The following is a 26,374-nucleotide window of genomic DNA, read 5'->3' as shown; positions in this document are numbered from 1 at the left end:
ACTTGACGTCAGGCTGGCCAAACAGGCTACACGGAAACGGCTTCTGGAGACGGGCATCTCTGAACCTGACATGCGTTCTGACTTACGCCTTAGGGTTTTTCGGCTTTGGGAGACGGAATGGCATAATAGTACTCACAACAAACTGCATGTCATTAAGGAGACTACAAATGTGTGGAAGTCTTCCATGCGGTCCTCTCGCAGGGAATCTGTTTTCCTCTGCCGTCTCCCCATTGGCCATGCTTGGGTGACTCACGGTTACCTCCTGCACCGTGAAGACCCGCCTGAGTGTCAGTGCAGCGCCCAGTTGACAGTGGTCCATATTCTGGTGCACTGTCCTACTTTGATTGCCCAGCGACGAAATCTTGGTGTACCGGTCTCGTTGCTGCTGATTTTATCTGACAACGCCTCATCAGCTGATTTAGTTTTACATTTTATTCATGAGGGTGCGTTTTATCATTTGACCTTAGTCTTATCGCATGTCCTTTGTCCCTCTGTGTCCTCTGCCATAGTGCTTTTAGGGTGGAGGTTTTAATGTGTTGCGCAGTGTCTGGCTTCTCCTTTTTTATTCTCATGGTCAGCTAGCCATGGTAATCTGCCTCATTTTAATCTCTTCATCCAGTTTCTTGCATTTCTGTGGTTTTCTTGTCCCCTTTTGTCCATTTACATATTTGTGATTTTTCCTTTCATTCCATTTTGAGTGATCAGTCTCGTTTGTTTTGTTCTCACACTTGTTTTGTTGTTATATTTGGAACAAGGGTCTGATGACCTCATAATTTGGTCCCTTTCCCCTCTTTTAATCCAACCAACCAACCCTAAAAATAATAGTGTTGTAATGAGGGGTGGTGTAGTGTATGCTTAAGATGCATTACTGATGGGCAGAAGGTTGTGGGTTTGAATCCTGTCTGGTGCTTTGAAATTGTTTGTTTTTAAATTTTTGTCAAAGTGACTTTCATCATTGTTTATATTCCATTAATTGGTTTAAATGTAATTCTTTTTTCATTTCTAATTCTTTGTTACGTCATTTTCATCATTATGTTGACCTTTTTATTTGCGCTCTCTCTCTCTCTCTCTCTCTCTCTCTCTCTCTCTCTCTCTCTCTCTCTCTTGTTCCTATCATTCTTTTTTCATTTGCAGTCTTTGTCCATGTGATTTTAATTATTCTTACGCATTTACTTTTAATTTCTTCCTTTTTATCACTTTATATTTTCATGGTAATTGAATCTTCCATTAGTTCTTTGTAGAACAACGTTATAATAAATGAAAAGTGCTAGTTTGCCTTTGTTCTACAGTATTTCTTTTGTTGTGTTAACTATTTTTTCAACTTACAAGGGCATCTTCAGACATTTACAGAGTATTGTCACCAAAGAAGTTACATTGGAAGAGAAGTTGCACGTCTAGATTGAAGCAGAAACGTATAGTAAATAACATCTTTGACAGTGCCGTGATAAGCAATGTAAAAAGTAAAAAGTTGAACAGTAAATAAATAAAAATGGAAGTAAACGGGGAAAAAACTTTAACATAAAACAGGAACAGCTAACCTACATAACAGTTTACATTAATAAACAAATCGAATAAAGTGAAATAAAATTTGTTCCTTACAAGGGTACTTCAGGAGGTTTAAAATATGGAGAGCGATACACAGACCAATTAAAAGAAGAAACAATTATCAATGTATCAAAAGAACATATAATGAACTTAAGCTGTATCAACAACATAAATAGAAATGAATAAATGCAGGAAAATGGAGGAGTGTGAGGGAACATACAGTAAATGCAATCTTTGATAGTATAGTGGTACTGCATTTTAAAAGGAAAAAAGTGGAACAATACACAAATACAAAAGGAGCAAACGGGAAAAACATAACACTACTCAAAACTGTGTGTATGTAAGTTTGCATCAAATAAGTGAACCAAGTAAAATAAAATAATACTTGATGAAACAACTACAAGAGGTATTAAAAATGGAAAGTAATACAAGCACCAGTTAAAAGAAATCCTTAACAATTGAAACTACAGTATATATGGATGACATAGACAATTTCAATAAAATAAAAGAACTCAATGAATACAGGAAAATGGAGGAATATGTGAGAACCGGCAGTGTGGGAAGTAATGAAAAACAAAGAGGATTATGTGAAGTTTAGGAGAGGGGAAGTGTTAAGCTGTGTCTGGTCATTTAGGATTAGATCTGTACTGTGAGATAGATGTTTTTCCTGTTTACTCCAATTTTTTTTTTTTTTAATTTACTGTTCAACATTTTGCTTCTTACATTGCATTATCACCACACTGTTAAAGATATTACTTTCTGTATGTTTCTGCTTCAATATAGGTGTGCAATTTCTATTTCAATTTTGTTTACAAAGAATGTAACTTCTTTGGTGATAATACTTAGTAAATGTCTGAAGATGCCCTTGTTAGCCGAAAACCGGTTAATACAATAAAAGCTATACTGTAGAAATAAGGAAAACCAGTGCTTTTCATTCATTTTATATTTTCATTGATGTAATTGAATTCATTATTTCTACACTCCAGGAAATGGAAAAAAGAACACATTGACACCGGTGTGTCAGACCCACCATACTTGCTCCGGACACTGCGAGAGGGCTGTACAAGCAATGATCACACGCACGGCACAGCGGACACACCAGGAACCGCGGTGTTGGCCGTCGAATGGCGCTAGCTGCGCAGCATTTGTGCACCGCCGCCGTCAGTGTCAGCCAGTTTGCCGTGGCATACGGAGCTCCATCGCAGTCTTTAACACTGGTAGCATGCCACGACAGCGTGGACGTGAACCGTATGTGCAGTTGACGGACTTTGAGCGAGGGCGTATAGTGGGCATGCGGGAGGCCGGGTGGACGTACCGCCGAATTGCTCAACACGTGGGGCGTGAGGTCTCCACAGTACATCTATGTTGTCGCCAGTGGTCGGCGGAAGGTGCACGTGCCCGTCGACCTGGGACCGGACCGCAGCGACGCACGGATGCACGCCAAGACCGTAGGATCCTACGCAGTGCCGTAGGGGACCGCACCGCCACTTCCCAGCAAATTAGGGACACTGTTGCTCCTGGGGTATCGGCGAGGACCATTCGCAACCGTCTCCATGAAGCTGGGCTACGGTCCCGCACACCGTTAGGCCGTCTTCCGCTCACGCCCCAACATCGTGCAGCCCGCCTCCAGTGGTGTCGCGACAGGCGTGAATGGAGGGACGAATGGAGACGTGTCGTCTTCAGCGATGAGAGTCGCTTCTGCCTTGGTGCCAATGATGGTCGTATGCGTGTTTGGCGCCGTGCAGGTGAGCGCCACAATCAGGACTGCATACGACCGAGGCACACAGGGCCAACACCCGGCATCATGGTGTGGGGAGCGATCTCCTACACTGGCCGTACACCACTGGTGATCGTCGAGGGGACACTGAATAGTGCACGGTACATCCAAACCGTCATCGAACCCATCGTTCTACCATTCCTAGACCGGCAAGGGAACTTGCTGTTCCAACAGGACAATGCACGTCCGCATGTATCCCGTGCCACCCAACGTGCTCTAGAAGGTGTAAGTCAACTACCCTGGCCAGCAAGATCTCCGGATCTGTCCCCCACTGAGCGTGTTTGGGACTGGATGAAGCGTCGTCTCACGCGGTCTGCACGTCCAGCACGAACGCTGGTCCAACTGAGGCACCAGGTGGAAATGGCATGGCAAGCCGTTCCACAGGACTACATCCAGCATCTCTACGATCATCTCCATGGGAGAATAACAGCCTGCATTGCTGCGAAAGGTGGATATACACTGTACTAGTGCCGACATTGTGCATGCTCTGTTGCCTGTGTCTATGTGCCTGTGGTTCTGTCAGTGTGATCATGTGATGTATCTGACCCCAGGAATGTGTCAATAAAGTTTCCCCTTCCTGGGACAATGAATTCACGGTGTTCTTATTTCAGTTTCCAGGAGTGTATTCCTCATTCTGCTGGAATTTTGTGTCATTTATAATCCTTTCTGTTGTTTAAATCTTCATCTGTGTTATTTTGTTGATAATGAAACAAGAATTTATGTTTTGAATGTTCTTATAACAATTACCATCGAAAAAATGTGTATCTTGTAATGAAACAGACATTTTTGATACCATTGCACAGCAACTTCAAGTAAATTATTTCATATTTTTCTGTTTAATCAGTAGATTGGCATTTTTGAACGTTTAAATACAATAATAAATAAAAATGAAAGAAGAGGAAAAAAATAAGAGCAAATAAAAAAGTCAGTATGATGAAGAAGACAACACAGCAAAGGATTAGAAATAAAAAAATATTTTTAAACTAGTTAACTGAATAAAAAAAGACCATGTCATTTCCATAAATATTCAAAAGTAAAAAGTTTAAATGCATCTGATAGGATTTGAACCAATATGCTACACCACTGCTCTACATAATTCTATTACTTTTAAGGCTGTAGACCATCAGGAAAAATTCATTTTTGTCACTCACTCTCCTCGCAGACAAAGACCCTCATTGATGAATGGCTGCTGGAGGGATACATGGGACCCTAACCGACACCATAATGCAGATGATTTCAAAAAGTCAGACCCTTCCATGGGGACCTCCCCTAGAAAGAGCTATATAACCAGTAAATGGCTAAGTTATCAATTCTATTTTAAATGTACACAGGGATTCCCAAAGTTCAGCGGAAAGTTTTGAGAGAATGAAATCTTCTAATTGAATAATTGACAAACTAACAGGTTATTTAAGTAAAAGTACATATTTTTGCCAATAGAAAAACTGAGGCTGCACGACTATGGCATCACATTTAGGAAAAAAGTATCAGTTTTTTTTTTTTTTAAAGAATATTGTTTACAGATTGGAACATTCTGGAACATAAAAGTTTTAAAAACATATGAAAAACTTTTGAAAAATGGAGTTTTTGGATGATATTCTCATAGTTTGCAAGTATAATAAGTCGTGAATGTTTCTTTAAATAAAATATGTCCATAAGAACTAAATATATCATTATAATCAGTGATCAGAAAATTATCCAATGAATAATGAAATACTGCTTGAACAAGAAATTAGTTTTTTTTGTGTAGCTATTCTTCTATGAGCAACTGATGAAAAGAGACCAGAAAAGAAAGGAAAAAAATATTTTGCACCAGGAGTGGTACATGAACAACTATAATAATCCCACCTTCCTCTGTTACATTCCAGTGTTGTGAAGGGAGTCTGGGACAGCTACTTCTGAATCTTTGTTTGTTGTTGTGATCTTCAGTCCAAAGACGGGTTGATGCAGCTGTCCTTGCTACTATATCCTGTGCAAGACTCTTCATCTCTGAATAACTACTGCAACCTATATCTTCTGAATCTGCTTACTGTATTCCTCTCTTGGCCTACCTCTACAGTTTCAACCCCCTCCCTCCACTTCCCTGCAATACAGTACTAATAAACTGGTGATCTCTTGATGTCTCAGAATGTGTCCTGCTTCCTTCTTTTGGTCAAGTTGGGCCACAAATTTCTTGTCTCCCCACTTCTATTTAGTACTTATTAGTTACTTGAGCGACCCATCTAATCTTCAGCATTCTTCTGTAGCACATAATTTCTAAAGCCACTGTTCTCTTTTTATCTGAACTGTTTATCACTGATGTTTCACTTGCATACATGGCTTCCCTCCAGACAAATAATTTCAGAAAAGACTTTCTAATGTTAATGGATTTCTCTTCTTCAGAAATGCTTTTCTTTCCATTGCCAGTCCACATTTTATATCCTCTCTGCTTCAATCATTGTCTGTTATGCTGATGGCCAAATAGCAAAACTCATCTGCTATATTATGAAAAGGTAAGTTGCTACTCGGGAATGATGGCTGTGTTGTGCTGGAATGGGGACAGGGAAGGGGCTGGCCATCTCTGCTTAGCAACTTTGCATTTCCTGTCAATCTCATTTTTTAGATATTTGTAATTCCTTTCACCTGCTTAGTTTGCTGCATTTTTAAATTTTCTCCTTTCATCAGTTAAATTCAATATCTCCTGTGTTAGTCAAGAATTTCTACCAGGCCTTGTTGTTTTACCAATTCTGTCCTCTACTGCCTTCACTACTTCATCTCGTAAAGCTACCAATTTGTCTTCTGCTGCTTTTCCCAATTTCTGCAGTTTTAATCTACAGTTCATAGCCAACAAATTGTGGTCAGAGTGCACATCTGCTCATGGAAATGTCTTACAATTTAAAATCTGGTTCCTAAGTCTCTCTCCAGGTCTCGTCCATGTACACAATTCTTAAGCCAAGTGTTAGCAATGATTTTATTATGCCCTGTGCAGAACTCTATCAGGCGGCTTCCTCTTTCAGTCCTTTCCCCCAGTCCGTATTCACCTATTACTTTTTCTTCTATACCTTTTCCTGCCATCAAATGTCAGTCCCCCATCACAATTACATTTTCGTCTCCTTTAACTATCTGAATAATTTCTTTGACCTCCTCATACATTTATTCAATCTCTTCATCTGCAGAGCTAGTTGGCATGTAAACTTGTGCTACTGTGGTAGGTGTGGGCTTCATGTCTGTCTTGGCTACAATAATGAATTCACTAAGCTGTTCACAGTAGCTTACCCACATTCCTATTTTCTCATTCATTATCAATCCCATTCCTACATTTTCTCTGTTAGACTTCATATTTATAACCCTGTATTCACTTGACCAGAAGTTGTTTCTCCTGCCACCGAACTTCACTAATTCTCACTTCAGCCTGTCCATTTCCCTTTTTAAATTAAACAATGACGTTCATTTCCCTTTTTCAATTTTCTAACCTACTTGCCCAATTAAGGGATCTAACATTCCATGCTCTGATCCATAGAATGATAAGTTTCTTCTCTCCCGAAGACAACACCCTCCTGAGCAGTTCCCACCTGGAGGTCTGAATGGGGGACTATTTTACCTTCAGAATATTTTACCCAAGAGAACACCATCATTCAACCGTACATTATAGATTCATGTCCTCGGGAAGAATTATGGCTGTAGTTTCCCGTTGCTTTCAGCCGTTCACAGTACCGGCACAAGTTGGCCATTTTGGTTGATACTACGAGGCCAGATCAGTCAATCATCCAGACTGTTGTCCCTGCAACTACTGAGAAGACTGCTGCCCCTCTTCAGAAACCACACGTTCGTCTGACCACTCAATAGATAACCCTCCATTGTGATTGTGCTTGCGGTACGGCTGTCTGTATCGCTGAGGTACACGAGCCACCACGATGACGGCAAGGTCCGTGGTTCGTGAGGGGGATCTGAATTTTATACACTGTTCAAAAATATTTAACCTATTGCTAGTATCTGAAATTTGTTTTTGCTTATATGCAGTTCTGTTCAGTGGATTCTTAATTTGTTTTAGATCCATATTTACTTCACTGAACTATCTATTTACCTCGTGCCCTACTGAATCATGTTGCTTAATTATCTCAGAATGTAGTTTACCTTTTAAATTCAAGATAATTGTCTTTGATTGTGAGTTGTTTTGGTCTGATTGTGAGTTGTTTTGGTCTGATTGTGAGTTGTTTTGGTCTGATTGTGAGTTGTTTTGGTCTGATTGTGAGTTGTTTTGGTCTGATTGTGAGTTGTTTTGGTCTGATTGTGAGTTGTTTTGGTCTGATTGTGAGTTGTTTTGGTCTGATTGTGAGTTGTTTTGGTCTGATTGTGAGTTGTTTTGGTCTGATTGTGAGTTGTTTTGGTCTGATTGTGAGTTGTTTTGGTCTGATTGTGAGTTGTTTTGGTCTGATTGTGAGTTGTTTTGGTCTGATTGTGAGTTGTTTTGGTCTGATTGTGAGTTGTTTTGGTCTGATTGTGAGTTGTTTTGGTCTGATTGTGAGTTGTTTTGGTCTGATTGTGAGTTGTTTTGGTCTGATTGTGAGTTGTTTTGGTCTGATTGTGAGTTGTTTTGGTCTGATTGTGAGTTGTTTTGGTCTGATTGTGAGTTGTTTTGGTCTGATTGTGAGTTGTTTTGGTCTGATTGTGAGTTGTTTCGGTTTGATCAGTTTCTCATGACCAGAGTTCACAGTCATGTGGAATTTTTTGAAGGTCGCTGTATTCCCTGTTGACAGCAGAAATTATTTATTTCACAATTGAAATGCCTGCTTAAGACCATTTACAAGTGGTTCTGCAAAATATTTTGCTTCAGCACATGTCAGTCCTTAAAGTACACAGACATGTATAAATGTCATTGTCAAAAAATAAGCCTTTTCACTATAGAAAAATAGTAACATTAAATGAATGTGAAGCTCTGCACATTTTGAAGTGATGTAAATTACATGAACTGTTACCACTGTTAACATCCATCTCATAAATAGCTGCAAGTCAAGGTTCCAATACATTTTACATATAAACAATGTGTTAGAACACTGACACAAACATATAGTGTGTGTTAGAACATTGATTTGTAGCAATTTATGTGAAGGATGTTAACATTGGTAACAGTTTGCATAATTTCCATCATTTCGTGATACACAGAGCTACACACTCATTTGATGTTATTGTGTTTCTACAGTGAATTTTTTTTTTTTTTAGAATGACATATATACATGTCAGAGGATTTTAAAGTCTGGCATGCTCAAGCAAAGTCTTTAGCAGCATCACTTGAAAATGGCCTTAGACAGAAACTGCAGTTGTAAAATAAATAATTTATACGGTCAACGATGAATATGATGTCCTTTAAAACATTTTTTCTTCTATTCCAGCCTCTTTTTGAAGTGACTCAGCAATATTTTCCTGTAACTTATTGGCTTGTTGGTCTACCTTTGGATTAGTTGTATCTAATTTGACATCTAAGTTAACATTGTTATGATCTATCTCTGTTTTCAGGTCACTACCTAACTGTTCCATTTTAGTGCTTCGGTCAGAAATAGCTCATAAAATTTCCTCCATTTTTTGTGTTAATACTGGCATGCAAATTAGATAATGTTATGTGCAAAGCTCTTCCCTAATTCATGAGAGTTACTGATAGTTTCCTAGAAAATCACTGCTTGAAACAAAATCCTTCCCCTTGCAACATAGACAGTATCACACAAGACAGAAAAATAAAAAAATCATAAAATGTTCTGTTGTCTGTATCATTTACCTCGATCTTCTGAGCTTTCTACTGTGTTGTGTTGTAGACTGTACTGTGCCTCCATCACTCTCAGTAAGGCGGTAAAGTAGCTGTTCAGTGATCTGGAAATTGCTGCATATTTCTGGTCATCCAATCCAGGCAGTCACTATCTGTCTAAACAATTGGCCATCTCTCTTCCATTCTGATGTTTTTTTGGAATCTTCGTGGTTGATTACAATGCTGCAACTTCTAGTAGTAAGTCACCAGTACCAATTTTCTTTGTGATAATTATCTCTAACATTTAGGTTAACATGTGCAATTCACTCTTTCAATCTATTATTTATTTGGTTACCAAGGGCAACACTACATTTTAATAATAATTCTTTGTGAAAACCCACTTTTTCTTCATCTTTGATTGGATTGGAAGTGGATTTGTTTGGACTACAGGAGTCTACGGCATGTGGGTGTTCAGGCAGATTTTGTATGGGTCATTCATAGGGAACATCGTGAGGCCGAGGATTGGGAGCAGGTGTGCATGGTGTAGGAATTCATCAGAATGTGTTACAGATTGAATAGGCAGTGGAATACTACATGGGGAGGTTAGGACTTCAAGTAAAATACCTCTCATCTTAGATTAAAGCAAAAGGTAGTCAAAGCCCTTGTGGATGATGCGGTTGAACTTTCGATACTTCAGTGTTGTTGTGTTTTAAGGGGAGTATTGGTTTGTAGTGGTGTCAGATTGTGGTGTCACAGAAGAAATGGCATATAAAATCAGTTATTGAATCATCTGGATGGAATATTGCCTGTGTGTAATGGCTCTGGCAAGGTTATTGGCACATTTCAAAAGCTCTTGCTTCCCACTGCAGATGTGACACTGTTGTGGATGCTGTAACTATGGAAACATCCATATCCATGGTCTTGCTGCTATATAACTCTACAACTCCTAACATTGCCCTGACACTGCTCCTTCATAATCAGTTTGACAAATCAGTGTAATGCACAGCTCTTCTCCTTTGAAGAATCAAATCTGCAAACAAATCTGCACAACTAATATAGGCATTTCCATGGCATCATGCTATTCCAACACGTTAATAGGTTATCTAAATGAATCCTCTCTATCTGTTCAATGCCTAAATGTCCTTCGCACATTTCAGATCCATTGATGACATCTACGTAGTTTAGATTGATGTCAGAGACATCATTTTGTCTTTCCTCCTGCATGTAGATACCTGCTCCTGGATCCATTTCACCTGGTGCTTATCACACCATTGATCTACATTCTACGAGGGTTGAATGAAAAGTAATGCCTCCACCTTTGTTAATTGGGTTTGGATGAGAATATTTTAATAAATCAAACACAGAAGTAATCCTTAGAATGTGATCTTTAATTAACAATATTCACTTTTCCACATAATCGCCAGCCAATTAGATGAATTTCTGCCTATGATGAACAAGTTTTCTGAAGCCGTCACGGAAGAAGTCGACACTCTGTTTCCACAACCACAGCCTCACATTTCTCTCAACATCTTCATCAGAAGCATAATGATGTCCCTGCAAATCGTCTTTCATTATCGGGAACAGGTGAAAGTCAGATGGTGTTAAATCTGGACTGTATGGAGGGTGCCGTATGGTGGTGAAATTCAGTCTCTGAAGTTCTGCTCTGGTGGCACATGATATGTGTGGCTTGGCATTGCCATGCTGCAGGAAAACATTTCCCTTTTCCTTTCGGACCCTTGTTAGCCGTCATTTCAGAGTTTGCAACATTGTGATGTAACACTCTGAGTTTATTGTTGTTCCACAATCAAGGAAATTAAGATGGATAACACCATCTGCGTTCCAGGACACTGTGGCCATGATTTTTCCAGCTGAGGGCTGCGTCTTGAATTTATTTTTCTGGGGCGAGTGTTTGTGTCGATATTCCATAGACTGACATTTCATCTCTGGGTCATAATGATGTACCCACGTTTCGTCTCCTGTTGAAATTGAATGGAGAAAGGCATCACCTTCATTCTCTAAACGCAAGAGGAGTTCCTGGTAAATTTCAAGTCTGTGCGCTTTCATTTCAGGTGTCAGCATCCGGGGTACCCATCGTACACAGATCTTCAGATAACCAAGCAAAGCAATAATGTGACCCATCCGTCCTTGTGCTTGCAGTTTCTCTCTGAGTGATCTGACCATTGTCCTGAATCAATCTGTCTACATTTTGCTTGTGAAACTCGGTGTTTACTGTCAGAGGATGTCCAACTCTTTGTTTGTCATGCAGGTCATATGTTCGCGCCTCAACATCTTTAAACTTACTCACCCAACAATGCACAGTACTCACATCAACACAGTCACCATAAACTGCTTTCATCCACTGATGAAGCTCCTTTGGGGTGACACCTTCTGCTGTCAAGAATTCAATGAGTGCACGTTGCTTAAATCACATTGACTGACTGTCTGCACAGGGTTCCATACTTTACACTGTAACAACACAACCATTCAATGCTAAGGCTTCCCGCCAACTGGAGCTATAGAGAAGAGGCTGTGGAACAAGCCAGTACTTGCCACATACCAATGCTGTCAACTGTTGAAGAGTTATGAAGGTGGAGGCATTACTTTTTGGTCAACCCTCATAGTTCTCAAATGCTTCCATAAAAATCTCTGTTCATATCAAATATACTAACCACAAATGTCACCAGTTTCACATCAAAAAGACCCTTTCTTGTTGTCTTAGCCTCTATGGACATCACTCCTGCAGCGGGAATCAGTAACTATCTGTATATGCTGATAACCGTGCCAGAGCCTTTATAGGCAGCTGATCCAGAAGCAAATTTTCCACACCATTCCTTCTTGCAACACCAATAAGTCACCAGCTTGGCAGATCACACTTCAGTCAGGCCTCTCCTAATCATCCAGTGTTGGTTGGACCTTGAAAAACTCCACATCATTATTTTCCAGCTGTCTGACTACCTCTTGCTATCATCACCACCCAAACTAGAATTACTTTGCCCACTTGACATGCACAGAATTGTAGTCCACCCATTTGTTGCCCCTGCTTTTAACCCTCCATCCTACAGATCGTGCTCACATGGACTAACAAGGTACCTGATACATATGTGCACCCACCCACACATTCTGTTGCAGTAAAGTCACAGGCATTTCTTACTGCAACATGTGAAAACAGCCACATCTTATACCAGCTATGCTGCGATTACAGGTCTGTGTTCCCTGCAGGTATGACAGAGAATCAGCTATCTAGTCACATAAATGCCCATGCCAAACAGTGACTAAATGCATACTTTATCACAGAGTTACTGAACAGGCTGTATTCGACAACACCAATATCCTTTAACATCTGCTGCAGACCACTAACAGAGCTCTTCAATCTTTATTCAAAGTAATCAGATAATAATCTTTTGTGTCGGTAGGGATTCACAATTTCTTGTTTTGTATCAGATGGGAGCTTGTTGAAGACCGTTGCAGCAGAATACAGAGTTCCAGTTTGCACCAAAACATAGACAGTCTGAAAAAAATCATTTTAATTTCTTGTACTGTTGTTGTAAATGATAGATATTGTTTGCTATAAATGCTGTTAAGACTTAAAATGTCTGAAGAAATTGAAATACCTTGAATAAACATGTATCTTTACTTTTTGTGCCCTCTTACTTAAAATATTAGTTCTCGGTTCTGATTTAACAGATTTCATGTACATATATGGTTTTAAAAACATTTATTAGAATTGTGCTAAAAGTGTCCTTAGTGAACCTGTTGTAATAAATGTTTTCAGTAAGCCTATGAAAATATTTCCCACAAAACTTTATGCACCTTTCCCTTCATCACCAATGGTTCTAGTAGATTTTTATGGTGAATGTCATTTGATGCACTGATATACTATGTTCAGCTTAAGCAAATATCTGCAGTTACATCTTTTCTTCAGTCATAGGAAAGAGGAAGCCACATGATTTCATATCAAGTAAATGGGGTGGGTAGTATTTGTGAATTTTTAGTCTACAAAATAGTGGCTGGTGTTACTGCTAGTCTTGCATTCATGGTCAACTGAATCTATCAATACTGCATGTTGAATTTTGTCTCATAATGTAATGATGATGTGGCATATGACATCATACCTACGCTGAGTATTTCTTTCGCATTTGTATTAGTTTTTGGAATGTAGGATGCTGTGACGGACTGATCTGTAGTGTAGCTCAAGGTCGACTGTTTGGTTAAGAGTTGACGAAGGGGTATTGAACATGCATTTGTGGTTTGCTATTATGCAAAAGGACATAAATATAATTTCACTTGAGGTGCTTCAAAGTCCAAAAGACATGACTTGATGTAAGCAGCATGCCACTTACAGTTCAGCACTCAGTGAGTAGAAATTGCCTAGAGGACAGGTAGACAATTATAATGACAATGAGGTATCCCTTTTGTTCTCACATCGGTGACTTCTCTTAATCTTGCTGTGTGGGCTCCTCATGAGGAAGCACTGAGTATCAGATGGTATTTGATTTTGGGTTAATATTGTCTCTCACCAGTCAAGACATAATTTTTTTTGTGAAATATCCTCTGCTGAACTTTTTGTCTAAGTATCAATACCAGTGAACCAGTTTTGTTCTGTGCTGCTGCCGTAATAAATGTCACACCTCAGGAACATCTCCTGGAGAGATCTAAATACTCATGTGCAGCTGCTTATGCTGAAGTCTTTCTGGTATGTGTGAAACTCTTGGCCTCTACAGTTGCTATTTTTGGGTTTCCTGAACTATTTTTTCTCACAGGATCAGTATTTCTTCTTTACCTCACTTCTGCTGCAAGACATCCATAGCATGGGTTGTGTTTATATGTACCCTTCCTCTCTCACACAAAATCAATTTCTGACTGGAACCCTGGAGGGAATATTGTCTCTAAAAATTTATTTTATTTGTATCTAATGCAGATGAGTCGAGTTAAAGTAACTTAAGTGTCTAATGAGACTCTTATAGATAGACCATCATCTAAGAACTATCACATACAGTTTTCATTCCACTTGGGAGTGGCAGAGGAGAAGTCACTATTAAAAGCTCATTGGCTTTAAGTTAGTTAACACTGATGTAAGCTGAAAAACAATATTAGAGTGTCAGGTGTTTTGTTGCTGATAGTGTGCTTAAACAATATTGAGAAATGTTATCTATCTAGGTGCAATATTTTACATTTCCTTTTTGTGGTATCAGTTGCTAATGATTATACTGAATACCAATTTTTCAGTAATATTCTCCTAATTTTGCAACATTTTTTTATTGCAGATTATATTTGAGAGCACTGCTACTCAGCTGTGATACATAACAAAGTGGTATTGCCCTGTGGCCAAAGCACTGGCTTTGCATTGGTGCACTGATACTTGTTGAAGTACATCTGAGACAACATTGGATATTTTGTATTTTGATACTGGGCCTGATCTTCCTCAATGTTTCAGACAAGTGTAGAGGCTGGGTGTGCTGCTCATTGGGAGCTCCAGTGTTAGGCAGGTGATATACCCTTTTAAGTAAATAATGAGCAGGTCCACTCTGATTGTATGGGCCTTGTCCGGGATGTGCAAGAGGCTCTGTCAATGGTGATTAAACATGCTGCACGCACCCAGCTGATCACTCATGTCACCACAAGTGATGCTTTCTGTTAGGGTTCAGAGGCAATACTCAGTTTTTGCAAGTGGCTAGCTGCTTTGGTGAAGACAGCTAGCCTTTCTCAGATTCTCTGGAGAGGCTGGTGATCATTTGCTTATGGTGTGGTATCCTCCTCATATACTAACAGACATAGAGTCTACGAAATAGCCAGCCACATATATATGCTCTTTATTTGAGTTGACTTATCATGAATTGTAAACACTCAATTCTGAAGATGATCATTTTTATTGTCAAAACTAGTCATCAGCTATTTTGTCACACAACTTTTGTCACACAACTGAGACTGTAAAGACAAACTTTGCTTAAAATACACATAGTTGTGCCATCCCTCACTATGAAATATCATCAGTCATCATATGTCTTCTCTGTTCTCTGTTCTTTTTGTTCTTTAACAGCTTGTGTGTGTGTGTGTGTGTGTGTGTGTGTGTGTGTGTGTGTGTGTGTGTGTTTGTTAATGTCTTGAGTTTAGATATGTAGGTGTGCACTTAAAAATTAAATAATTCTGTATTAATATGGTAACAAAAGTACTGGCAGAATGGATTATATGTATTGAAGTCTGCTACATTGTACCTTATTAAGTGTATCAATATTTTTATGATGTATAATTTTTTTTTGTAGGTTGGACAATTGTATCTGAGGTGCTGGGAGTGATACCTGGCACAGTGCACACATGTGCTAATATACTGAAGGAAAATAACCTGCTTGCTATTTCACCAGGCGGTGTGTATGAAGCACAGTTTGGAGATTCATACTACAGACTAATGTGGAAGAAAAGACTCGGTTTTGCAAAAGTTGCACTTGAAGCCAAAGTGGTAAATATGTGTATATCTGTGTGTGTTTGTAACTGTACTACTGACATCATACTTAGTTAATTAAAGGTCATCAGATGAGAGTGCACCACATACCAGAAATAGCTAGTGTCTTCCATTTTCCTTAACATTCTTTCTCAGTGGTAAATAAGGTATGCACACCTCTTGTTGTACATTGTTTCATTATTTGCATTGATTGTTACATAGATCCAGACTGAATAAACCATTGTGAATATAGAATACATATTTTACTCAAGAGATAACATACTTAGATGTAGCAGCCATTTAACAGCACATTAGTAAAGTAGTCTTCAAATATATGAAACAAATAAAAATTAATACAAGAATTGTCATAAACATGTAATTGTACACATCCTAATTCTTAGTCTATGATTGTAAGCATCCAGAACAGAAAAGTGTGTACATTCTTCTGACTCTGTTACTGCACTTAAGGTTCCCAGGTCTCGATTCTTGGTTGAAATGAGGCTTTCAGAACTTGAATATGAATTTTGCTTAGAATGTACATTAAGGGATGCTCTTCATTCATGCATGCATATCTCTTACCATCCTCAGTTTCCAAGTGATTTTGTTACTAAAAGTCAGTGTCAATTGCCATAAACCAAATAACACATACTGACTGGATATATGAAAGTAGTTCTCTTAGTTATGAGTTGATGAGTACTAGTCAGTATTAGTTAAGATATTTTACAGAAGTAGCCCGCAGTAGTTGCTAGTGTGAATGCATAACTTTACTTACACCACACCTCAGAGGGCCATTTTCTTTGATGGTATTTATGGAACATTATGTATGTATCTATGTATGCATACATACATACATATATCTAAAAAGAAAGATGATGAGACTTACCAAACAAAAGCGCTGGCAGGTCGATAGACACACAAACAAACACAAACATACACACAAAATTCTAGCTTTCGCAACAAACGGTTCCTTCGTCAGGAAAGAGGGAAGGAGAGGGAAAGACAAAAGGATATGGGTTTTAAGGGAGAGGGTAAGGAGTCATTCCAATCCCGGGAGTGGAAAGACTTACCTTAGGGGGAAAAAAGGACAGGTATACACTTATACACACACACACACACACACACACACACACACACACACACACACCCGCATATACACAGACACAAGCAGACATTTGTAAAGGCAAAGAGTTTGGGCAGAGATGTCAGTCGAGGCGGAAGTACAGAGGCAAAGATGATGTTGAAAGACAGGTGAGGTATGAGCGGCGGCAAAGAGTTTGGGCAGAGATGGTACCCCCCCCCCCTCCCCACCCCCCCGATAATTGGTGATTATGATTGTGAAATCACTTTTTTCTTTTTCTTTTTTTACTTTCTAGGTTTGGTGTTGGTCCTCTTCAGATTCCATGATCGTTGCCAAATTCAGTGTTTTTTTTTTGTGAAATTTTTTGCCAAATTTGGTATTTTTTTGCCCACATTATTTCTTGCCAAATTCGGTATTTTGTGAAATTAAGTATTTTCTCAAATTACATGTTGTTTTCAAAAATTCGGTGTTGTTTTTGCCGGATTTGGTGCCGTTTTGCCGGATTTGGTGCCGTTTTGCCGGATTTGGTGCCGTTTTGCCGGATTTGGTGCCGTTTTGCCGGATTTGGTGCCGTTTTGCCGGATTTGGTGCCGTTTTGCCGGATTTGGTGCCGTTTTGCCGGATTACATGTTGCTTCCAACAAATTCTGTGTTGTTTCTTCTACAAATATGTTTTTTTTTCTTTTACCAAATTCTGTGGTTTGCCAATTTAAATGTGAAATGAACCCCCTGAACTATCATTTTAAGATTATGCACAAACCTCAACCTCGAGGAGATTAGAAGACAAAATGCTATTTCAACATTCAATAACCAGCAATTACAAAAATTAAGATTTTCAACAGGAAGATTTAAATTTTGTGATATCTTGTAAAAATCACCAATTTTGCATTTTTTGCTAAAAGCTGTTATTTTTGTGTTGTTGCTTTCACAAAATTTGCTTGTCCCTACTAACAATAGTAGCAAAAAGTGATCCTGTGCAGTAGCATGTACAGGTCTGTCAAGTTTGATGTGAAGGGGAAGAAAGGGTTAGGATGTGGGAGACAATATGGAGTGGCTCAAAAGAGAACTAGTACACATTGAGGCCAGTGTAGTTGTAAGAATGGAGAGCATGCAATTCAGAGGAGCAGATGCTGAAGGCAGGTCAAGTTTGTGATTAGCTACAGTTTGGCGGTGACCAGCATGTAGAGAACAGGTTATTTATCATACAAACATAAAAACTTCCAAGTATTTACAGGATAGCTGATATAAAACCTGATTGCCTTTGCACTGCCTTTGACCAGACAGGAAATGCCTATGACTGGAATGGAATAGACAGTGGTGTATGATGTATGATACAGGCTTGCACATTGGTCATCCATGGAGAATGACCTACCATATTTACTCAAATCTAAGCCGCACTCAAATCTAAGCCACACCTGAAAAATGAGACTCAAAATCGAGGGAAAAAACTTTTCCCGAATCTAAGCCGCTCCTGAAATTTGAGACTCAAAATTCAAGGTGAGAGAAAAGTTTTCGACCACCCCTCCAAACCGAAACAGTCGGTCCATTGTAACATGAGACACAACTGAGGTCGAATGGATGAAGACACAGCTACCACGACAACCGGCTGCAAGCTCGAAATCTTTTTGAATACAGCTACAGTAGTTTGGGTCGAGTCGTAAGTTTAACACTTAAGCTTTACCAAGTAGCCATTGCCATGTGTCAGGCGCTCTGCCCATATTTATACGGGTACCCTTCCTTTTTCACGTGCTTCATCTGGTTTGAATCGATTGCTTTTTTGCTATGATCTGATAAGTGTTGTTCTCTTTGTTATAGGTGTTTAGGTCACTTTAAGCTGAAAACGCATTATTGTATTGTGTCGTGCATTGTTTGTCGCATTCTGATACTGAGTGCTCACGACCTGTCGCCGCTCACAGCATTGCTTGTTTTTGTGCGCGGTACCGTGGCTTACAATAAAAAAAAAAAGGAAGGGAGCAATTATCTCATAAGCGAAACAATGGCAAAAGACTGCTATTTGTTGTTACTTACACTGTTGCTTTCTTTGATAATGATCAACAAGAACAAAATAATAGACTGTAGAAGATGTTCTGAATGAGAGTTTAGCGAAAATTTTTCTCTGTTTGAAAATCTTTGCAGACGCTTCTTTAGTACATTACATTCTGCGCAGAAATGAGTCATCTTAAATTTAAAAATCTTGTTAGTTGTCGTGCTTCATTTCTGAATGTGTCACTATTCAGCATAAGAATAATATGAATATAAACATGACATGATATTTATATTCTTCCGCGTTTGCTGTTGTCTCACTCTAGTTTCGTAGTTTATTAGGCAGACAGGATTTAAATGAGATAGTAGCAAACATGAAAGAATACATGGCATAATGTTTACATTTTTCTACTTTTTAATTTATTTACTGACGCAGAGGTTTTGGCGCCAGTATTTATCTTTGTGCCTGCAAAGTATGCCTACATATATTCGACGGCAGAAGTTAGTCGTGGCGGCACCTACCAACATTTTTCAGAATTTCCACTTACTTTGCACTTGATTCTAAGCCGCAGGCAGTTTTTTGGATTACAAAAACCGGAAAAAAAGTGTGGCTTAGATTTGAGTAAATATGGTATTGGGTACAACATTGGAACGGTAGTGGCTAGGGGATGGACTTGGGGTGTTGCATATGGTGAGAGTGATTGAATACCACTTCGGAGGAAAGGATATCCCTCATCTTGTGATAGAATGAGAGATAGTTGAAGTTCTGATGGAAGCTGTGGTTATATTTTTAGACTGTACTCTGTTCAAAATACTGTTAAATTAACTACTAACTAGGATGCAGTGGGGCGAAGATCACATGGGAGCATGGTACACATTCAGCCAATCCCATGAGACCAGTGGCTGTGGCCAATAATCACAATTGCCAAACCTTCACCCCCACACCACCACTTCCAATCTGCTTTATGGTTCAAGTTGACTGAGTAAGGTAGCACAGTGGTTAGCACACTGGACTTGTATTTGGGAGAACCATGGTTCAAATCTCCACCAGTCATCCAGATTTAGGTTTTTAGTGATTTCCTTGGCTCACTCCAGGTAAATGCCTGGATGGGTCCTGTCAAAATGACACAGCTTATTTCCTTCCAAATCCTTAACGCGAGCTTGTGCTTCATCTTTAATGACCACACTGTCAATGGAACATTAAACTCAAATTTTCCTTCCTTCCTGTTTCCTTGAGGTTGAGGCACGTTGCTGTTCTTGTGATTTGTTGGGCACTGTGACTCTTTTTGTTTTCATTTAGTATGGTTCCTGGAGTCTTTCTTTTAGTTTTTGTTTGTTGTGTAATGCTGAACAGTGTCAGAAGCAGGTGTGAGTGGGAGCACTGAACACCATTCAATTAGGGGATTGCCATATGAAGTAATTGAGAGAAAAGTTTTTTGTTTTGTGTGTCTACTTTTAGAGAGAAGACTTCAATGGAACCTCATATATCTCCTTTAACAAGGTGGTTGAAAGAGCTGATACAGCTTTGAATACAAACAAAAACACTACAATACTGTAAGGATTGGCAAAGAAATGTATTAGTAGGAAAAGGAAGCTGGAAAATCAACGAAAATGAAAACTTGGGAAAAAGTTGTATAGATCAGTGGATTACCAAAATAGCTTATTTGCTGGGAATGTTATATATTAAGTTTATAATTATATTGCAGAAAGGAATATGTGGCACTTAACAAATTATTGATCATGCTTAAGGAAGCAGGTATCTTTCAAGGCATTCACATGTGATTATTCACAGCTCTGCACAACCTGAGCTTTCATGGCTGACATTTCTCTGGACATAAGATATTGATGGATAGAGAAGACTTAACTGTGTGGTTGGTCAGGAAATGTAATAATAGATTAGCTATAAACTCAGAAATCTGTTTTTCATAATGAAACTGATTTGTCATCAGCCACGCAGTTATATCTTCTCTCTCCATCAATAGCTTATGTCCAGAGAGATGTCAACCATGAAAGCTCAGGTTGCCCAGAGCTGTGAATTATCTCATGTGAATGTTTTGAAAGATACAATGAAGTGCCAAAGAAATTGGTATAGGCATGCGTATTCAAATACAGAGATGTATAAACAGGCAGAATAAGGCACTGCGATCGGCAATGCCTATAGAAGACAACAAGTGTCTGGCGCAGTTGTTAGATCATTCACTGCCGCTACAATGGCAGGTTATCAGATTTAAGTGAGTTTGAACGTGGTGTTATAGTCGGCGCACGAGCGATGAGACACAGCACCACCAAGGTGACGATGATGTGGGGATATTTCCCGTACGACCATTTCACGAGTGTACCGCGAATATCAGGAATCTGGTAAAACAATAAATCTCTGACATTGCTGCGGCCGGAAAAAGATCCTGCAAGAATGGGACCAACGACGACCGAAGAGAATCGTTCGACGTGACAGGAGTGCAACCCCACCAATAATTGTTGCAGATTTCAATGCTGGGCCATCAGTAAGTCTCAGCATGTGTACCATTCAACGAAACATCATCAATATGGACTTTCGGAGCCAAAGGCCCCTTCGTGTACCCTTGATGACTGCACAACACAAAGCTCTACACCTCGCCTGGTACTCAACACTGATATTGGACTGTTGATGGCTGAAAACATATTGCCTGGTTGGATGAGCCTCATTTGAAATTGTATCGATCAGATGGATGTGTACATGTATGGAGACAACCTCATGAATCCATGGACCCTGCATCTCAGCAGGGGACTGTTGTTCAAGTTGGTGGAGGATCTGTAATGGTGTGGTGTGTGTGCAGTTGGAGTGATATGGGACCCCTGATATGTCTAGATATGATTCTGACATGTGACATGACACGTACATAAGCATTTTGTCTGATCATCTGCATCCATTCATATCCATTGTGCATTCCAACAGACTTCGGCAATGCCTGCAGGACAACGAGACACCCCACACATCCAGAATTGCTACAGAGTGGATCCAGGAGTATTCTTCTGCACTTAAACACTTCTGCTGGTCACCAAAGTCCCCAGACATGGACATTATTGAGCGTATCTGGGATGTCTTGCAATGTGCTGTTCACAAGAGATTTCCACCCCCTCGTACTCTTAAGGATTTATGGACAGCCCTGCAGGATTTGTGGTATCTGTTCTCTCCAGCACTACTTCAGACATTAGTTGAGTCCATGCCACGTTGTGTTGCAGCACTTCTGTGTGCTCGCAGGGGCCCTACACAATATTAGGCAGATGTACCAATTTCTTTGGCTCTTCAGTATACTTGCTTCCTTAAGCATGATCAATAATTTAAGTGTCACATATTCCTTTCTGCAATATAATCATAAACGTAATATATTATATTCCCAGCAAATAAGCTATTTTGGTAATTCGCTGACCTGTACAGCGTTTTCCCAAGTTTTCCTGCTCAACGATTTTCCAGCTTTCTTTTCATTCTCATACATATCCTTGTCTGCCTTACAGTACTGAAGTGTTTTTGTTTATATTTAAAGCAGCAGCAGCTTTTTCAACCGCCTTGTTAATGAAGATAAACAAGCTTCCATTAAAGTTTTCTTTCTCAAAATAGATTCACAAAATGCAAACCCTTTCTCATGACCACTTCACATAGCTCTCCCCCTCCTCACCCCCTCACCCCCCCTCCTCACCCCCCCCCCCCCCCCCCCCCCCTCCTCGAGGGAACAGTGTTCAACATTTCCACTCATAACTGTTAACACCCTGGCTTCTGATATTTTTCAGCATCAAACAACAAGCAAAAAATAAAATAATAATTCCTGCAACTATGAGAGCTCTTCACTTGCAACTGGAAGAAGCATTATGTATCACAGTAACTCAGATTACCTCACGTTAGAACTCTGTGACACAGTTCTACATCAGAGCTGATGAAAATATGATTTATTCTTAAGATTTTGTTTGTGTAATATATACTCTTAGTTTCAGTGACAAAAAAGTTTCCCATTTGTCAGAAAATCACTAACTTTGTCAGGAAATGCATTTTTGTAAGCATTCTTTACATCAGCTTAAAAATTTGTTGCTGTAAATAAGTCTATGAGGAAAACATAATCAAGTTCTTCAAGAACACCTTGATGCCAGTTTCATCTTTGTACATTAAATAATTCAGAAGGTTAACTAAATCAAATGAAATATAAAGTTTTAAGTTCCATGTGAGATATGGCAGCTTTTCTCCACTTATCTATATCCACATACATACTCCATAAACCACTATATGGAGTGTGGCGGAGGGTACCTAGTATCAATAAAAGTCATTTCCTTTCCTATTCCACTCACAAATAGAGAGAGGGAAACACAGCTGTGTGTATGCCTCTGTACGAACCCTAATATATCTTGTCTACCTTTGTGGTGCTTATGGAGAATGTACGTTTGTGGCAGTAGAATTGAAACTTCCTAGCAGATTAAAATTGTGTGCTAGACTGATACTCGAGCTCGGGATCTTTGCCTTTCGGGGGGCAAGTGTTGGTAGAGGAAGTTTCATATCGGCGCACACTCCCTTGCAGAGTGAAAATTTCATTCTGGCAGTAGAATTGCTCTGCAGTCAGCTTTGAATACTGGTTCTTTAAATTTTCTGATTAGTGTTCCTAAAAAACACAGTTGCTTTCCATCCAGTGATTCCCATTTGAGTTCCCAAAGCATCGGAGCAATACTTGCATGTTCATCAAACCTACCAATAACATATCTAGCAGCCCACCTCTGAGTTGCTTCAATGTCTTCCTGTAACCTGACCTGATGGGGATCCCAAACATTTCAGCAGTAATCAAGAATGGCTCACACGTTTTTTCTTTATGTGGTTTCCCTTACAGATGAACTACACTTTCCAAAACTTCTTCCAATAAACCAAAATCAACCATTCACCTTTCCTGCTATCATCCCTATATGCTCTTTCCATTTCATATCACTTTGCAACATTATACCCTGATATTGAAATGACATGACTGTATCAAGCAGTATTCTACCAATGCAGTATTCAAACATTGAGATTGTTTTTCCTACTCATCTGCACTATCTTAAATTTTTCCACATTTAGAGTCATCTGTCATTCATCACACCCACGAAACTTTGTCCAAGTTATCTTGTATCCTCCTCCTGTCACTTAATGCCAACACCTTTCCGTAAACAACAGCATCATCAGCAAAAAGCCATAGACCGCTGCTCACCTATCCGCATTATCCTGCCAAAGTGTCAATCTGCCATGATGTATAATGGTTTTCCATCTCTATCCCAAAAGCATACATCCCATCCTCCCTCTTAAACAAAATTTTAAAAATTGTATGGCCCTTTTCATGGATAGTGCTATTTACCTTCACAATAACATCAAGCTTGGTAATATAATCCTGCACTGCCAAATGGATAGTCCTCTCCTGGCATTGAGACTCCAGTGGGCTGTAATTATTATTTGCACATCTATCCACTGCGCATGCCTTCGCTAATTGGTAAGTGCTTATCTTGACCCCATCCACTGCATTTTATGAACAGGGTATCACATGGAGAATGTGAGACAAATGTAAATAAAATTATTTAATTTATTTTTTGCAGCCAGTTATCCCAATGTTCACTCAGAACTTGAGGGAAGCATTTCGCAGTATTGGTCTTGGTGGTCGTCTTTGGTTGAGACTGTACAACATCACAAGGTTCCCTCTTGTTCCGATATATGGGGGATTTCCTGTTAAGCTTAAAACCCACATTGGTAAACCAATACCGTATGATGGCAGCCTCACACCAGAACAACTGCAGGCTAAGGTAAATTGAATTATTTAAGTGCCAAGAGAATTTTTCTTTGGGGCACAAATACGAAATATCACTTAAATATTGTTTCAGTGGTTATTTTTATCCAATAAAGAGACCTTCTCTGTGTAAAAAGACACCTATTCAGAAAGAACTCTGCCCTTCCATGTAAATGGAGATTTGTTTCTGTTGTCACAACTAAGTTTGTTGCCAATGATGTAGGAAAAAGATAGACTGCTACTTACTGCATTTCACTCAGTTTTCCCCACCTCCCTGGTCCATAACCTCCTGGCACTGCACCTTTTGGCACTAGATCCTGCACATTCCACCAGAAAGCACTCTCCTCTCCCCCTACCCTCACACTGCTATCCCTTCCCCTTCTCTACCCTCTTCAGATTGCTGTTTCCATCCTACATGTTGTTGCATTATGGCTCAAGCTGCTGGAGTTAGCAGTCATGTGTGCATGAGGCTTGTTTGCTTGTGTGAATAAACTGTGTGTATTCCTCTTTTTGTGATGAAGGCTGTGGCTAATAGCTTATGCCTAAGTGTCTTATAATCCTGCCTGTCTGCAACTTAATAAGTTATCTTTACAATAAGAGGTCATCTTTGCACTAAGTAGCAATCTATCTTTTCCTAAATTGTTGATATTGCTACCAGGAATTTCCATTGTTATGTTATGTTATATTTGCTAGCTCTGGAAGAAATGTAATGAACTTTCTGTTTTCAAATTTTCTGTTTGAGAGTTGTGTTTAATGCCATTTAAGGACTCTTTTATCTAGTTTACTATATTTTGTGTGGTTTTACAGAAAAATCAATGCTATATCAACGTATTATTGTTATGATAATGTTCTAGCTATGATTTATTAGTCTGGGAATACGAAAGGAGTTATTTAAGTTGTTGGAAATTCTTTGGTTTCTAATATGTTAAGTATTAAATTTAGAAACAATTATTATGTTTGAAAAAATCTGTATGCCTAACTTTGCAAGTAAACAACACATTTCTGCAGCATTTTTCATGCTGTATGTAAGTCGTAAGTTTATAGTTGTTCTTTTTGGTAATTGCTGATTTGGTTTCTCTACAGATAGCTTCTGCTTTGGAAGATCTTATCCGGAAACACCAGCGGACACCTGGAAGTATTTTAAGGGCACTAAAGGAACGAGTTTATGAAACGCCTAAAGAAAAAGAAACATAATACCTCTTCTTTTCTATTTGCAGTGGATTAGTGACAGATTTTGAACAACGATGAAGTATTATATCTACTTACTGCCATTTATAAATGAGAAAAAAAATGAGGAGAAAGAGGCAACTCTTCATTGGTGGTGTTATTATGAATTGTAATTAATTCTCATTGTGATGTGTTATTTTCACACTAACTCATGCATTAGAAATATATAAAAGAGCCTGATCTTAATTTGATGTGTGTGGAAACACTGTGCTTGATTTAATTTATATTATTTTTGGAACTGGTGTAAGCTGGTCTTACATGTCTTGTTTTATCATAAAGAAAGGATGATCATAGAGTTTTTCTACCAGGTGATGAATGTTTACATTTTAGCACTTTTTCGCCTCTCTTTGTGTCAGTGGTGTAGATTTTTTATGAGCTTGATTTATGGAACATTATATTCTTCTATGTGTAATACATGCTTCGGAAACAGTATTTTGCTTCATCATTGATGTAACAAAAATACAAGAAATGCATAGCTATGCATCTTAAAACAAAGAAGCAAAGCGCCTGCTTTTCATTTATACATGTTCTTATAATTTATTTGCTGCTCTAAAGCAGTCGTCTCTTGAAGTATTCACACAACAAAAAGTAATTTTGTGATGTATTCATGATGAAGCTAACATCAAATTGATTTTGATGATTAGTAATACAGATTCCAATTATGTTGTCTAATGAATGGTTCATTAATATTGATTAAAAATTAATTGGTGAATAGCCTTTTGTCCTTGAAGTATTGGAATCAAATGAGATTCTCATGTCCAACATTCATTTAAAAAATGTGTAAAAAGAGCTTGTAGGTGTCTGAAACAGTGTACGTTCAAGAATGGCATAAACAATGAAAATGAAATCTT

General features: G+C 39.0%; 1 protein-coding gene across 1 annotated transcript in view; it reads left to right on the top strand.

Moving 5' to 3' along the window:
* The window catches only part of LOC126092486 (transmembrane protein 68), a 120,202-nt gene extending 94,493 nt beyond the window's left edge, over positions 1-25,709 (top strand). Inside the window, exons 5-7 of the mRNA XM_049908104.1 lie at positions 15,296-15,489; positions 24,109-24,312; positions 25,380-25,709. Coding sequence (XP_049764061.1) covers positions 15,296-15,489; positions 24,109-24,312; positions 25,380-25,490 — 509 coding nt within the window. The 3' untranslated portion in view covers positions 25,491-25,709. The remainder of the gene's footprint in view (positions 1-15,295; positions 15,490-24,108; positions 24,313-25,379) is intronic.
* Positions 25,710-26,374: the final 665 nt, after the last annotated feature.

The sequence above is a fragment of the Schistocerca cancellata genome, chromosome 7 (assembly GCF_023864275.1).
Source record: "Schistocerca cancellata isolate TAMUIC-IGC-003103 chromosome 7, iqSchCanc2.1, whole genome shotgun sequence".
Lineage (NCBI taxonomy): Eukaryota > Metazoa > Arthropoda > Insecta > Orthoptera > Acrididae > Schistocerca > Schistocerca cancellata.
Note: the sequence above shows the minus strand (reverse complement) of the source record. Positions and strands in the feature narration are given on the sequence as shown.